At 36.1% G+C, this 16,546-nt stretch overlaps 1 protein-coding gene across 6 annotated transcripts in view; it reads left to right on the top strand.

Moving 5' to 3' along the window:
* LOC306865097 (solute carrier family 12 member 7-like) overlaps positions 1-15,459 on the top strand; it is a 62,245-nt gene extending 46,786 nt beyond the window's left edge. For 2 of the 6 annotated variants that reach the window (XM_079409463.1, XM_079409464.1), the window contains exons 12-26: positions 439-613; positions 2,382-2,500; positions 2,577-2,675; positions 2,827-2,946; positions 3,095-3,199; positions 5,198-5,366; positions 6,703-6,898; positions 7,004-7,170; positions 7,240-7,371; positions 7,998-8,105; positions 8,750-8,863; positions 9,400-9,575; positions 10,211-10,225; positions 11,307-11,440; positions 11,701-15,459. In XM_079409463.1, the coding sequence (XP_079265589.1) occupies positions 439-613; positions 2,382-2,500; positions 2,577-2,675; positions 2,827-2,946; positions 3,095-3,199; positions 5,198-5,366; positions 6,703-6,898; positions 7,004-7,170; positions 7,240-7,371; positions 7,998-8,105; positions 8,750-8,863; positions 9,400-9,575; positions 10,211-10,225; positions 11,307-11,440; positions 11,701-11,792 (1,921 nt within the window). In that variant the 3' untranslated portion in view covers positions 11,793-15,459. Of the gene's footprint in view, positions 1-438; positions 614-2,381; positions 2,501-2,576; positions 2,676-2,826; positions 2,947-3,094; positions 3,200-5,197; positions 5,367-6,702; positions 6,899-7,003; positions 7,171-7,239; positions 7,372-7,997; positions 8,287-8,749; positions 8,864-9,399; positions 9,576-10,210; positions 10,226-11,306; positions 11,441-11,700 lie in introns of those variants that run through there. The other 4 variants (XM_079409466.1, XM_079409465.1, XM_079409467.1 and 1 more) reach the window with 4 other exon arrangements.
* Positions 15,460-16,546: the final 1,087 nt, after the last annotated feature.

Raw genomic sequence — 16,546 nt, 5'->3', positions numbered from 1 at the left:
ACTGGCAGTTTCAGAGTGAAAATAGTTTCAAAGCCATTTTTCAATATACTATATAGGCTGAAATTATCCTAAGATAAGGGGTGGTGATGGCGCAGTGGATAAGACACATCCCTTTGGTGTGAGAGACCCGGGTTCGAATCCACTGTGAGACACCAATGTGTCCCTGAGCAAGACACTTAACCCCTAGTTGCTCCAGAGGCGTGCGACCTCTGACATATATAGCAATTGTAAGTCGCTTTGGATAAAAGCGTCAGCTAAATGAATAAATGTAAATGTAAATGTAAGATTTCTAAATTTAGCAGAATTTTGATGCAGTATCTCATCCCAGATCCCAGAATGCATTGCAACAAGCTGTGTGTGGCAGCATAAAAAATTATCAAATATTTTAGTATTTTGTATTAATATAAAGTGTTTTTTTGTTGTTTGTTTGTTCTTTAGGTTTGGAGACTCTGTTAAAGGTAATTTAGTCATTGGCACATTATCCTGGCCCTCGCCCTGGGTGATCGTGATTGGCTCGTTCTTCTCCTGCTGTGGGGCGGGGCTTCAGAGTCTCACCGGCGCCCCCCGGTTACTGCAGGCCATTGCGCGGGACGGGATCGTGCCCTTCCTCGAGGTATCATTCGCACTTCATATGCATCAGATATCTCGTGATTTCATATATATCTATAATACATGATCATTTGAATAAGCTTTTTAGATTTTCAGGTTTCATTTTAATTTTAGTATTTTATTTATGTGCATATGTCCGTTAAGTCAGTTATATTAAAGCTGCAGTCCGTACATTTTTTGGGTTAAAAATTATCCAAAATCAATATTTGAGCAAGTACATAACCAGCCAGTGTTCAAAACTATTGCCTTACTTTAGCCCGATTCACAACAGTTAGGTTAGGTTATAATAATGTTTTCTCATTTGAGTGGTACAGGTAGGTTTTCACAGTAAATTCGAGCATGCTGCTGCGTCATTACGTCACGTCTGTAAACATAAAGAAGTTGTCCCGGCTAGTAGGCTATCGCATGTGAGGATCCTGCAGGTGATGGATCGTTTAGCCTTTTCTCACAGCAGCTAGAATAATTAAATGTGTCATTTTGATTATCCAGAAAGGATTATGTGTTTATGAAACACATGTGAATGAAATTAAATTATATTCCAGTTTTAAACGTGTTTATGATTACAGATAGCCTGGGATTACACAAGATTTGTATTTTAAAGAAAACCAGTTCGAAGGAAGAATAATTAGCTTTTTGGTTTAGAAGAATTTCTTTATGACAATTAGACTGTACAGAAATTGAAATCTACACGCTAACACACACTATACTCATAGTCACGCAATGCTGATGTTGTTAACATTAATAATTTGAGAATAAAGTATAACAATAATTTGCACGGTTTGTGATATGAGCTAACTGATCTTTAGATTAAATCACCATTGGTAGCGTGATTTATGGTAATGCTTTTTTCCTCGTGGCAGACTTGTTACTCGTTCAGATGACAATATCCGGTGAAAATTCTGATTTGGGTCATATATTCCAAGACGTAGGCTAGAATCTGTGATTGCGCAGTACAGTACACATCCACACCGGTGCAGTGACTGACAGCCACACATTCACCTCAAAACATTAGATCCATCCGCGCTGGAGCCGTGCCGGAGAACAACCCACGCAAGGAAGATAATTATGCACACAGCTGCAATTCCAGGTTTTTAAACAGAGATGGCGACAAAGAGGCAAAACTTATGGACTGCAGCTTTTGTTTTTAAGCTTTATTTTATTTAGGTTTTAGTCATTGTAGTACTTCATATTAAACTTAGATTATATTAGTCATTTAATTTAAAGTTTTTCTTCTGATATTTGTTAAATTTCAGCTTTATTTTAATTAGTGTAACTGATTTTTAATAGTTTTAGTTTTATGTAACAACAGCACTGTTTGTACTATTCAATTTTGAATGAGAGACAGGTGCATTTTATGAAATGTATTTTTACAAAACAAATTGTAATATTTTTGGTTTTATTTAATAATAACACGTTTTACTGTTGAAACAGCGATTGTGCATTTCATAACATTTATAAAAAAAAAAAAAAGTTTATTAGTTTTATTTTATAAATTAATTGTGAATATGGAAATTAAATTGGTATTTCCTTAAAACGGTGTAAGATGCTTTCAGAATATTTGATTTTTGTTCATGACAGTGCTGGTTAATACCAGATTACCACGGTTTATTATAGTAACAATAACTGTTAAACTATATTTTTCTGTGGCAAGGATTTCAGATGATTCATTCGATATCTTTTGAATAATATCACATGTCTTAGTGTTATTCTACACATAAGCCTCCACATATGCAGGCATACAGCGCTCTGACTGTCATCTGCTGGTCTCTCAGGTGTTTGGTCATGGAAAAGCCAATGGAGAGCCGACCTGGGCTCTTCTGCTGACGGCTGTGATCTGTGAAAGCGGGATTCTCATCGCTTCTCTGGACGCTGTGGCTCCAATCCTTTCCATGTGAGTCTCATGTCTGATGTTGTTTCTCCTTCAGTGTGGAGAGATACTGTGTGTTTGATTGAGTTTCTCTCCTCAGGTTCTTTCTCATGTGTTATCTGTTCGTGAATCTGGCCTGTGCTCTACAGACGCTGTTGAGGACGCCCAACTGGAGACCACGGTTCAAATACTACCACTGGTGAGAGACAGAACAGATCTGCTGTAGCTTTGCAGAAATCTCTCCATTTGCTTTCATGTATACTTATTGCTATCTAGTTGTTTATTTTATGGTTTAATTTAAAATGTTAAGTTGCATTATTTGAGCTTGTGCTGCTGTTCTCCTTCATCAGGGCTCTTTCGTTTCTGGGGATGAGTTTGTGTCTGGCTCTGATGTTCATTTCCTCCTGGTACTATGCTCTGGTGGCCATGCTCATCGCTGGATGCATCTACAAATACATTGAGTACCGCGGGTAAGAGCTGCAGAAGCGCATTACAGCCCACGCCGTGAGTCTGTGCAGACGCTAAGCTGATTACAGATGAAGTGGGCTTCATCTGACTGAGTGACTGTCTGCGGTGTCATTGTGAGTTTAAACTTTACATTTTTATATCTGTGTTCAGGGCGGAGAAGGAGTGGGGCGATGGGATCCGTGGTCTGTCGCTGAACGCGGCGCGATACGCTCTCATTCGATTGGAGGAGTCGCCGCCGCACACCAAAAACTGGAGGTGAGGATCACAAAATACAAAAGCATGCTTTCAACACCTGGACTGTATGTCCAAAAGTTTGAGATCAGTAAGCTTTTTATTTTACTTAAAGATTTCTATTTCAAATAAATGCTGTTCTTTTGAACCTTCTATTCATCAAAGAATTCTAGAAAATCAACCGTATCAGTTTCCACAGAAATATTTGGCAGCACAACTGTTTTTAACACAAAATATAATCAGTATATCAGAATGATTTCTGAAGGATCATGTGACACTGAAGACTGGAGGAATGATGCTGGAAATACAGCTTTGATCACAGCAATAAATTACATTTTACAATATATTAAAATAGAAAACAGTTATTTTAAATTGTAATAATATTTTACATTTTTAATGAAGTTTTGATCAAATAAATGCAGCCTTGATGAGCAGAAAAGAGAAAAAAGCCCAAACTTTCTAACAGTAGTCTGTCATTTATCACAATGTCATTTTTAAAGTTTAATTTAAAAATATTTAAATAATTGGTTTTAGTATTTGTTGTTTTTATTTAAACTCATTATATAAATTGTATTAACTGTTACTGTGTTTTGGAAAATTCAGTAAAAAAAAAAAAATAAATAACAATAGTTTTGTGAAATTAAAAAGTTTATTTTTTAAACAATGATCTCAATGATACAAACATCACAAACCAGTAAAAAAATAAAACAAACAATCAATAAATGAATAGAATCAATAAAATCAACCAGCCTAAATAATACAAGCATCCGGCAGTCAACACATGTCTATAGCTTCTTTCTCTCTCCTTTTGTGTAATCCAGAGAGTATTGGAGTTTTCCCAGAGCTCTCAGTAATCTTTCATGGATTAAATAACCCGTATACAATGAGCTGCGATGAAACTTCAGTCGTCTTTCAGGAATCAGGTCAAACCTGTTCATTCCTCATCACAGCGCCTCTAATCCACGCCAGCAGAAACTGATCTGGGTTTTGTTCTGAGACATCTTTGAGCAGGTGGACAGTCTCCGCTAAAGGTCTCCTGAGTTTTTCCTGTGTCTAAACCTCTTTATTGTGCATTCGAGGTCCTTTGATTGACATGATGATAGTCTGTCCATCAGATCTATATAAAAAAATCTTTCAGCTAGTTGCCAAAGCAACATTTCTGATCTTCTTTTAGTTTAACTTGATGTACTAAAATAACTAAAACTGAATTTAAAAAAATAGCAAAAACAATAAAAAAACAGACATCAAAATGACTAAAACATAAATGTAAAAATAATAAATAATTCAAAGTAGTAATAAAATCTAGGGAAATCTTGGGCCAAGATTTTTTTTATTTTGGTGCATCCCTAATCAAATCCTTAACGGTACTTTAATGATGCTAAAATACCATGTCTTGTGGCATGGTTTGATCAAAATGAGTTTGTGGAATCATTTCCCAGCTGCACTAGAATAACCCCAGTTGGAATTAGTTTTAGTGGATTTTTTTTCAGGATTCAATAAAGAGTAAATTATTAATGATAATGGCAGATCCTCTGAGCCTTTGACTTTTAGCCTCAGGTTAACATCATTCACCTGAAAGCATCACACCTCTGATAGTCCTGCATAATCTTTTAATCCTGAGCCGCAAAAACCTCTACAGCCTGGTTTCAGAACCGAGAATCTTTTCCAATGCCTTCATTTTTACTGCATTATAGTAGATTCAGTCCAGCTTTGAGTCAGCTGTTCTCGAAAATAATTGTAACCGAGGTTATGCACTAATGCATACTATTCAGGGCTACACTTTTGAAGAATATAAAGCATTAAAACACATATGCACTGCACTATGAAAAGCTGTAATCATGAATATCGAATTATAGCTGTGGTTATGAAAAGGTGCATTGCAGTGTGTATTTTAAAGCATTAAGAAGATCTAAAAATTAATTACATGCAGTTTCACACAACAGATCTTCAGTGAATTTTGTAAAGATTTTGTTTACTAGTAGAATTATATATATGCATGTACTATGTTTCTGTGCTGTCCAGGCCTCAGCTGCTGGTGCTGCTCAATCTGGACTCTGAGCTGTCTGTGAAACACCCTCGTCTCCTGTCCTTCACCACGCAGCTGAAAGCAGGCAAAGGTCTGACCATCGTGGGCTCAGTACTGGAGGGAACCTACCTGACCAGAGACACCGACGCCAAGAGAGCAGAGCAGGTAGAAATGTGACGCAAACATCCACAAACATGAGGGATTCCTCAAATAAAGGCCCTTTTACTACTTCAAATTAATTTTTTGGAGAAAAAAAATTATATTGGGCAGCAATTAAAAAAAAAAAAAGTTAAAAAAATTATTTTAGGAAAAATATGATCCGTACACAAAATTCAGTGGAATTTCTTTTATTTTAAAACTTTTTTTGTAATGACTCTGTGTATAAAAGAAATTCTGGAAAAACAAAAACGAGTAATTAAAAATACAATAATAAGACTTTAAAATTATTATTATCTGTATTATATTTTAATTATTTATTGTTGCTACATAGAATTGACTCATTTTTAATGTTTTATTGTTTGTATTGTTGTTTTTAATTTAATTAATACATGTAGTCATTTAATTTCTTTATAGAATTGTATTTTTATTTAATTATCTACCCTTTAAAACTGATTCTTTTTTTTATTTTTTTTTATTTGTGAAAGTATTTTCACAAAAGTAGATTAATCCTAGAGGACAAAAGGTTTCTCTAATTGAAAAATCACTTTTTTAATTTAAATGTATTATACATCTATGTACTGATTCTGAGGAGAGAAACTCTGGCCAATTCATCTTTTATGCACTCTTAAAAATAAGAAAACACACATTAAAAAGACAATAATAAGAGAGATTATTATCTGCTTATTTTTGTCATTAATTTGTTTATGCATTATTGAATTATAATATTATTATTTGTTTTTATTATTGTTGCTGTTAATTTTATAAATTTAAAATATTTTCATTTTTAGATAATTTTTTATTATACTCTAATTATATATATTTTAAGTATTTTTATCTTATCTCCCCTTTAAAAAATAGAATCACTGATCTTTTCATAAATTTATTATACATATTTACATATCTGTCGGAGTAGAGGAATTCTGGCCATTTTAACTTTTCAGCTCTCTTAAAAATAAAGAAGAAGGAACAGAGAAGATTTTAACACTATTATAGCGTTCCCTTTATAGCTAGAATCACAGATGTTTTTTTGTAAACGTATTTCGTCTTTAAAATCGTCCTGGAGGACAGATAGTTCCTCTAATTGAAGAATCACTCTTATGTAAAGTGATTACGTCTTGATTTGCATCATACACGGTACAAACAGTCAATTACAAAATGTCAAGGCAGTTTCTGTCCTCAGATAAACCGAGAGAACTGGTCTCACAGCAGGAGCCAGTCATTAAAGTCTTACTGACACCTAGTGGCCCCAGAGAGAACTGATCATTCCAAAACTCCATGTTGTGAAGCTTAGATGTTCTAAAAATGGCATTTTGTTCTCTTAATGATTTACTTTTCATTGCAGAACATCAAATCAGCCATGGCTGCAGAGAAGACGAAGGGTTTCTGCCATGTTGTGGTGTCGTCAAACCTGCGCGACGGCTTCTCTCACTTCATCCAGTCAGCCGGACTCGGAGGAATGAAGCACAACTCTGTTCTGATGGCTTGGCCCGCCAACTGGAAACAGTCCAACGACCCGCAGTCCTGGAGGAACTTCATAGGTTTGAGTCTGACTTCATATCCAAACAGAGCTGCTGTGACTCGTTTAGAGAGAAAGAAACCCTGACAGACGTAAAGATGGATCTGTATGATCTGTTCTTCCACAGAAACCGTCCAAGAAACCACTGCCGCCCATCAGGCCCTGCTGGTGGCTAAGAACGTGGACAGTTTCCCTCATCAGGAGCGTCTCGGGGAAGGAACCATCGACGTGTGGTGGATCGTTCATGACGGAGGCATGTTGATGCTCCTGCCGTTCTTACTGCAGCAGCACAAGGTACGGCTCTCAGTCAGGTTACAGTGCTTCTGGATTAAATGTGTGTTTTAATACTCTTCTGTCTCTCAGGTGTGGAGGAAGTGCAAGATGCGCATTTTCACCGTGGCTCAGTTGGATGACAACAGCATCCAGATGAAGAAAGACCTGCAGATGTTCCTCTACCACCTCCGTCTGAATGCTGAGGTGGAGGTCGTGGAAATGGTGAGCAGATGCTGCTGCAGATGGATTTTTCTTGATGTAAAGGATGTAGAGTTGCTTTTGTTGTACAGCAGGACTGCAACATATATATTATATTTTATATAATTATATTAATAATATGTTTAAAATTATGAATGTTTTTGCACTATATTGTGATTATTTTAATTGTTTATTATTGCTAAATATTATTATTATTATTACTATATATAGTGGTAGTGGTGGTGGTAGTAGCATTAATTTATTTAAAATTAATTATTATTTAATATGAATGTTTTAATTTTCTATTATATTGTACTATTATTATTTATTTTTTGCTACATATTGAATTATTATTATTTATTTATGTAGCATACTAATGTAATAGTTACATGTTCATATAAAAAATATTTTTAATATACCTTTTTTTACATTTATTTAATATTAACATTTTTATTACGCTATTAAAAAATGCTATTATTTTATTACGCAATAGTAATCTTTAACACAGCTTTAATTTTCCAGAGAATATTTTGAGTCTGTGTGTGTTGTTGATCAGTTGTTCGGATCTTTATGTTGAGGTTGCTCATGCGTGTTCATGCAGCTCCTCTGGGGGTAACTGAGAGAGTTTGTCTGTGTTTCTGTGACTCCAGCATGACAGTGACATCTCAGCGTTCACCTATGAGAAGACGCTGGTGATGGAGCAGCGCTCACAGATGCTGAAGCAGATGCAGCTGTCGAGGACGGAGCGCGAGCGAGAGGTATACTCGTTCTGTGTATAACAGCATTGTGCTGAATGAATATGCAGTCACCATATTTGCTTTTAGTGTCTTCATTAATGCTACCATAATGGTTGAATCTCGCCAAAACGATCAAGAAATGTCCAAATATTTCACTCTAAAATCAAAGGAAAAAAGAAATTATATTTTGTATAAATATTGTAAAAAAAAAATGTATATATTAAAAAATAAATATAAAAATAATAAATCTAAAAAAAGTCTAACTATATAGAATTTATATATATTAAATATATCAAATTAAGCACATTTGCAAAGTACATTTAGTGTAAAGCAAATATTTGTACTGTATGTATGTGTGTGTGTTTTATTTTAAATAAAATTTAACAAGCAATTTAAATATACAGTAATCTAAATATATATAATTATTTTATATATTATTATTATTAGCATCATTAAATATATGAAATTATATTATTACATAAACTTCTTTTTCTTCACGCAGAAAGTGGTTTATTATTTTTAGTTTATGGTGAAAATGAGCAGACATTTCTTCATGAGATTCAGAATCATCTGAACTGCTGTGGTTAATAATGTTGGACTGGCGGCGCTGTGTGACTTGTGGTCCTCTTTCATTTCTGCTACGATCGGGGAAACGCTTCTCTCAGATTCAAAGCATCACGGATGAGTCGCGTAGCTCCATTCGGAGGAAGAACCAGAGCGGCGCTCACGGCTCGGCCGTCAATAACCAGAACGCCCGACTAGATGACGATAAAGACGAGGTAGTGAATTCAAAGAGCGAATCCTGAAACCACCGAGCCAGAAGAGCTAGATCATCGTTCATGTCCTCATTTATGTGTGCATTAGTGTTAGCATCGGCTCTGTAGCTCCTCCCTTCAGAAACCTCTTCCCATCATGCATGTCAATGATGTCATCATATCATGCACGACCATCTTTAAACAGTTGTGACCCCACGTGAACGTGAATGACCCTTTCCTTTCATTCCCTCATGTTTCTATTTATTTATTTGTTTGTTTTTAATTGTATTTTTATTGCCATTGCATGTTTTTATGAATGGTTTCCATTGCATGTTGTCTCACAGACTAATACAGTTGCATGTGTGCAGTTTGCATCGTACACAAACTAAAACATTAATCTGACATGCTCTGCTTGAATCTGCATTGATATAGCATTTGATATAGATACAAAAAACGTTGTTTAAATAATTTAAGAAGCAGTTTGTAGATGACATAAGTCATTTGATTTGTTTAATAATGTTTTTCATGGGTTTAATGTGTGATTTGTGATAATTGCACAGGCTCAGCTGATCCACGACAGGAACACGGCGTCTCACGCGGCTCTAAACGACAAGGCCGACGTGTCGCCGGAGCGAGTCCACATGACCTGGACCAAAGACAAGTTCTGCACCGAACGCAACCGCAACCGAGAGCCATACTCAAACATGGTGATGCGGGACCTGTTCAACATGAAACCGTAAGTCACTGAACACACACACACACACACACTGACTCTGGTTTGCAGCACTGTAACGTTTAGTGCATCGTGGGTTTAATACTGGGATGTAAAGAGGGAAAGGCTGCATGTTCAGACACGAGCCCAGAGGCTGCTGGGTAATTCAGGACACAGTCTGCATGGGGTGTGCCGATCTGATCTGCATGACCACAGTGTGTAACGGTCACGTGTCCACCATATGTCCGTGTCTGTGTGTCTCCATACATTCATATCTGCCCAATAGATTTACTGACATGTTTTTGGTTATTAACAGTAATATTCCTCTCAGTGATGAAACTAATAGGTTTAATGATTTAATGACTTAATAGGTGAATCTCACAAAAACATGTAGATCATTATTTAGTTAAAAAAGTAAACGTGTGGATATTTATTTATTTGTTTGTTTGTCTGTCAGGAAGTCTGTCCCGAACATAATTTTTATTAAGTTCCTATTTTCCTATTATTTATTTAAGAAGATTTATCTAAAAAAAAAAATGTGCTGGGCAAACAAACTCTGTAATCGGCTGATCTGTGAGATGTTTCTGTGATGGTGTTCATCTCTCAGTGTGGGTGTTTAAGCTTGTCTCTGTTGTTCTGTCCTGTTTTCCTCCTTCTAGCGAATGGGAGAGTCTGTAAGTCACATTTCTCTGTACTGTAGCTGTCTGTCCGTCTGTAACTGTCCCGTCTCAAACCCTGCAGCACACTGGATTATTCATGCATATATGTTTGTATATGAGCTTTGATATGTGTGTAAGCATGCATGTGTTTATGTCCCAGCATTCCCTCACCTCCATCAGAGCTGCATACGCTGATATGTGCAGCATGATGATATAAATTTTTGCCACATGCAAGAAAACTTGTGCTTCACCTTCACCTGTTGTGCCCAGCATAATCTTAAAATTCCACGTAATGTTTTTTTTAATAATAATAATAATAATTTAATTCTAAATTTTGATAAATTCTTAGTCAATCATTTTATAATAGTAACAAATAATTTTATAAAAAATATTTATTGTTTTATATTATACAAATATATTTTATTATATATTCTAAAAATAATTTATTGTAAAATAATTCATTATTATTATTATTATTATTGTATTTAAAATATTACAAATATTTTTGTTTTTGGTATATTTACTGTGGTTTATTTATTGGCACCAGGTGGCGCTGAGGAGCACAAGTTTTATTTTAATTTAATTTTTCTCTTGTGGCATGCATATTCGTGATGCCATCATTTATGCTTCATTAAGGGCATGTGCATATGCTGTGCAAGTCAAATCTGGATGCTGTGCTCACTAACCTCAATAGGGCTTTATTATATAACTAAGATGCAATGTGACCAATGCTTAAATTACAGTGCAAATGTAATTATCATGCCATATTCAGCAGCATTTCAAAGCTTATGTATTATTTAAAGCACAGCTGTCCTGGACAATGAAGTGTTATACTGTACAGTTCAGCATCATTATACACAAATATTTGACCACTGAATAACCATTGAACAATCAGAATCAAATATCACTTTAATAATAGAGGCATTTGACCTCAGAGACCACAGTAAACGATGAATATGAGGCTGTGCTTTACAAATACTGAAATATATACTAAAAGTAGACAGTGGAGAGACAAAAAAGCTCATTAAATGTTGATTGTTGTTGTTGTGAATTTATTTCTTGTTTCTGTCCTTGATCACATGACCTTGTGTCGCAGGAATCAGTGTAATGTGCGCTGCATGCACACGGCCATCAAACTCAATGAAGTGGTGGTCAATAAGTCTCAGGGAGCTCATCTGGTGCTCCTCAACATGCCCGGACCACCCAAGAACAGAGGCGGCGATGAAAACTGTATCCTTACACTGACCTCACAATTATAAAAACAGATTCATCTCTAAATCTGAGTGGATGAGCCACAGACGGCTTGTAACTCTCCAAAGAGAAAGGAAAATTGAAATCGCATCATATGACCCCTTTAAAAACTAAAATTAAAATATGAAAATGAAAGCTGAAAATGAAACTAAAACTGTTAAACATATTTGTATGTGTGTGTGTGTGTATATATATATATATTTTAATTACAAAGTTTTTCCTTGACTGATGCGACTCAGACATGGAGTTTCTGGAGGTTATGATGGAGGGTCTCAACCGGGTCCTGTTGGTGCGCGGCGGCGGTCGTGAAGTCATCACCATATACTCATAAAGCAGACTGCAGCCCAACGCCCCGGCGGCAGGAATTCAGTTTTTATTTTTCCCACAGCAAAGCTGGATCATCATGGAGAATGCTAGCGGTCAGGGTTTCCAGCGGCGTTACGTCCGGCTGCGTTCATTACAGGGCTGTGACTTTTGCGGCCCTCCTGAAGAGAGACAACGCGAAGAAACCGAGACGAATGATGATTCAATTCGTAACGCGACACTTTAATTTATGACTCTTTTATTGTTTTCTTTTGTTTGTTCGTACAATCTGTGCTAGTTTTTATGTCTGTTTATTGTGCAACATCGTTTGGTTTTTCAAGAGGCTGAAGACTTTTTGAAGCGCGTATGATCCGAAGGCTTAAAGCAGGTGCGTTTTATAAAAGTAAAATTTGAGTCTGTTGCTAATGCCGCTTTAATATCGAGTCACTCGTCTCCATCCTGCATTGCTATTTTATTAGTGTATGCTAGCTACGATTCATACTGTCGCTTGATACCCAAAATAACATCTACTTTTAGTGAACCAGGCTGTGAAACGAGTGTATTATTGTGGCGAATCCATATCCGAGTTGCAAAAACGCACTTTTACTGTTATCAAGGGAATGTTTGAGTTTTTCACGTTGGCTAATTTTAACAATAATGCAGCGCAGATGATGAATGTGTCGGATGACGTTACTGACTTCATGATGAGGATTGTGCAATAACTTTTATTCATTATCAAGTCATCACTAGCCGAGCGTGATGTCCACTTATCGAAGGTTTTGTATTATAAAAGTTGAAATGTTTAACGCGAACAGCTTCCAAGGAGAAAAGCCATAATATTTGGTCTCTTCATTCAGTACTGAGGTTTTGTTTTGGCTCCATCTCGGCATGAATCACACTGAAATCAGTTTAATCGGGATGATTTCAGCTGTATTTGCACTTTTTTTTATTAGATTTTTTTTCACTAGTTGTGTGATAAAAGCACAGGGCACAGCACGGCTGATCTGTCCAGCACAACGTTTGCTGATGATCAGAACCAGCACTACGAAATCTCCTACTCTCAGCAATAAATGTGTTTTCCCATGAGCTGGAATTAAATCTTAAACATGGAGAATCCTTAATTAACCGGCATTACTTGTAGAGTAATCTGTAAAACCGTCTAGTTAATGAAAGCAATCTATTAGGATTGAAGCTGACGGGTTATTCCTAGTGGCACCAAATGGAACTGCAGTTTTTTTGTTTGTTTGAGTGACAAGAGCTGGACATTCGCTCAACCAATGGAGTGAATTTGGGGGTGGAGCTATTTGGGGGCGGAGCTATTTCTGACCAGTAGCAGATTGGTGGAGTGTTTAATATTTGTTTGAAAAACCTTATTATATTTTGAAATTACACGCTTCACTTTAAACAGGTTTAGGAATGATTGTGCTTAGAGTTAGACAATCAGAAAGCAATTTTAGAAAGATTTTGATTTTATTTTTGTTGCTCTGTTTTTTTTTATATATATATACACTGTGTTCTTACCAGGTAATAAAGCAACAAGCAGTAAGTCTTATCCGTCAATCTCAGCTGTGACACGCCTGATTGGTCCAGAATCACTGCATATTAAACAGCTGATATATTCTGATTGGCTGTAACTTTTGGCATTTTGTCTGTTTTCTGCATTCATTCAGCTTGGTTAGGACACGGTGTCACATGTAACGTACACTGCTGTTCAAAAGATTTATTTATTTTTTAAAAGAAATATACTTTCATTCAGCAAGGACACATTAGATTGATCAAAAGTGACAGTAAAGGCATTTATAATTTTACAAAATATTTCTATTTCAAATAAATGCTGTTCATTTAAACTTTCTATTCACCAAAGAATCCTGCGGAAAAAAGTCAAGGTTTCTACACAAATATGAACTGTTTTCAACATTGATAATAATCATAAATGCTTTTTTGAGCAGCAAATCAGCATATTAGAATGATTTTTGAAGGATCATGGAGTAATGATGCTGAAAATGATATTTTAACATATTCACAAAGAAAAGTTATTTTAAATTCTAATAATATTTCAAATTTTTACTGTATTTTTGATCAAATAAATGCAGCCTTGATGAGCAGAAGAGATTCTGTTGTATCTTACGACCCCAGACTTTTGAACGGTAGCATCTGATTCAGAATAATAGGAAGATGTGTGCCAAAATTAAATGATAAGAAACTGCAGAAGGTCAAACGGCATCAGCTGCTGCTCCTTCAGTGGGTTTGTTCAATCAGTTTGAGATGTTGAAGGTCCATCTCTGTGTTTATACCCAGCAGTTTCTTTGAAACCCCTGTTAGCGGCGCAGTATTTTGTTACCAGGACATTACTACGGTATTTTCTACAGTGTGTCGTGACGTAGAGGAGGCAGACGGATGTGCTTAGATCATCTTATCTTGTGTTCTCTGAGGATGTAGTTTCAGTATGAATATTAGGGCATGGAAAATCTGGGGATATTGTGAATTTTTTTTTTTTTTTTTTTTTAATATGTGTTTATTTTATTTCATGTGGTCATTTCTGTCATTCATTCTACATGCCATAGTTTTCTGTCTTTGTAAAAGGACCTGAAGGTTATTGAACCGATTCAACATACATGTGTACAGTTACAGATTTCCATTTCTTTCTTTTATTCACCAAAGATACACTAAGGTGTTTGAGTCATCTGTGACCTCACTGAAAGATATGGAGATCAAAATGTAAATACCAGAATAAAACAAACAGCTGAAAATCAGAGGATGATGATGATGATGATGAAGGCTATTGGGAGTTCCTCATGTAGTGTGTTTGATCGTAGACAGACACACTCAGAAACGCTGTGGATTGAAATAGAATTCTAATTCTGCATAGAATTCTAAGTTCTATGCAAATTTTTGGCACAATTTATTGCAATATTTTTTAGAATATATAACCAGTGGGGTTCAAAACTCTTGAGATCATCGGAAAATACAGCTGTTTTTAAAATGTGTTTAAAATTATTTCATGTTTATACGTAAAAAATACATAATTTTCTGTTATTTTTTAAAATTCAGAAATTGTTTATTTGCAGGTTTAAATTAGATTTATATATTGATAGATACTATTTCATTTAACACATTGTACCATGTTTTTACTCGTGTAAATCCATGTTTTCTTCATAATGAGCACAGAAATGTGAACAGGCTGTAGTTCTGTCTGTAGGTCACTCAATGTCATCTACCTCACAGTGTGTGATGGTTTTACTCGAGTCCAGTGTTGTACAGCGTCATGCTTCTTGTTTTTTATTTTGTTTAAATAAGAATCATCTGTCATTTCAGGATCCTGTCTGTTTGAAAGAAGACCACATGAGTGTGTGTGTGTGTGTGTGTGTGTGTGTGTCAGGTGAGGCTGCTCTCAGGTCATGAACTGATCTGAGATCTGCGTCATGAGAAGCTCTCGGCGAGCGAGCGAGCGTCACAGACTCTGGTAGGATGTTACTCATGAGTGTGTAGTGAAGGATCTCCCTTTAAGTGAAATTCGTGCCTCTGAGTAATTGAAATAAAAGTGCTACACTATGTCAGAGCCTGTGAGTCTTGATTTCAGTGCTTTCTGACTCATTTCATCTCTTGAGGCATAGAAAAAGGAAGTAGCTCCAGGAATGATGCAACAGGGGAATTTTGCTGAGTGTAGGTGGCTAGATTAGACATTCTTCTGAAACTATTTTAAACAACATTTTAACCAAAAAAGTATATAAATATTATATGGGGCAGTTGTGGCCTAATGGTTTGAGAGTCTGACTTGAAACCCGAAGGTTGCGGGTTCGAGTCTCCGGTACGGCAGGAATTGTAGGTTTAGGGAGTGAATAATCAGCGCTCTCTCCACCTTCAACACCACGACTGAGGTGAGACCCTTTAGCAAGGCACTGAACCCCCGACTGCTCTCCGGGCGCTGCAGCAATATGGCTGTCCACTGCTGTAGGTGTGTGTGTGTTCACAGTGTGTGTGTGTGTGTATACTTGGATGGATTAAATGCAGAGCACAAATTCTGAGTATGGGTCACCATACTTGGCCACATGTCACTTCATATATGCAGTTTGAGTATGAGCTTAAATTATAATGATTGCATTAAAAGAAAAAAAGATTTAGCCTGTGTGTGTGTGTGTGTGTGTGTGTGTATACAGGTTTATGTATTCTGGAGAAGGGGACTTAAACCTGAATACACACAGACTCATGGGGACTCCTGTCACAGTGGGGACCTAAATTGAAGTCCCCATGGGTACAAAAGCTTATAAATAATTCAGAATGATTTTTTTTTTTTTGAGAAAGTAATAATGCAGAAAGTTTCCTGTAAGGGGTAGGTTTAGGTGTAGGGCAATGGAAAATATGGTTTGTACCTTATAAAAACCATTACATCTATGGAAAGTCCCTACAAGGATAGCTGACCAGACTCTGTGTGTGTGTGTGTGTGCGCGTGCACAGCCTATTCTGCATTAAAACATTACAATAAAAAAATGGTTTGCATGTATGATGTATCCAACAACAGCTGGCGCTAAAATAGTGGCCTTAAAGTCAAAGTAAAGGTGTGGGTTCAGTCCAGCTGCAGATACTGATTCGGTTTTACTCTCTTTTTTCTTTGAACAGTTTTTCATTTGAAATGCATTTATTGACTTTTGACGGTCTGAGGTCTAGAACCATCAGCCAAATCAATATTTGTTCTGTTTGGTTTCAGGAAACATGAATACACAATGTAAAACCTGCCCAACCCATATATTTATATATACAACTCCTATTTTTTTCAGTATTTTT

The sequence above is a fragment of the Barbus barbus genome (assembly GCF_936440315.1).
Source record: "Barbus barbus genome assembly, chromosome: 46".
In the NCBI taxonomy this organism is placed as follows: domain Eukaryota; kingdom Metazoa; phylum Chordata; class Actinopteri; order Cypriniformes; family Cyprinidae; genus Barbus; species Barbus barbus.
This window is presented reverse-complemented; position numbering and strand designations above follow the sequence as displayed.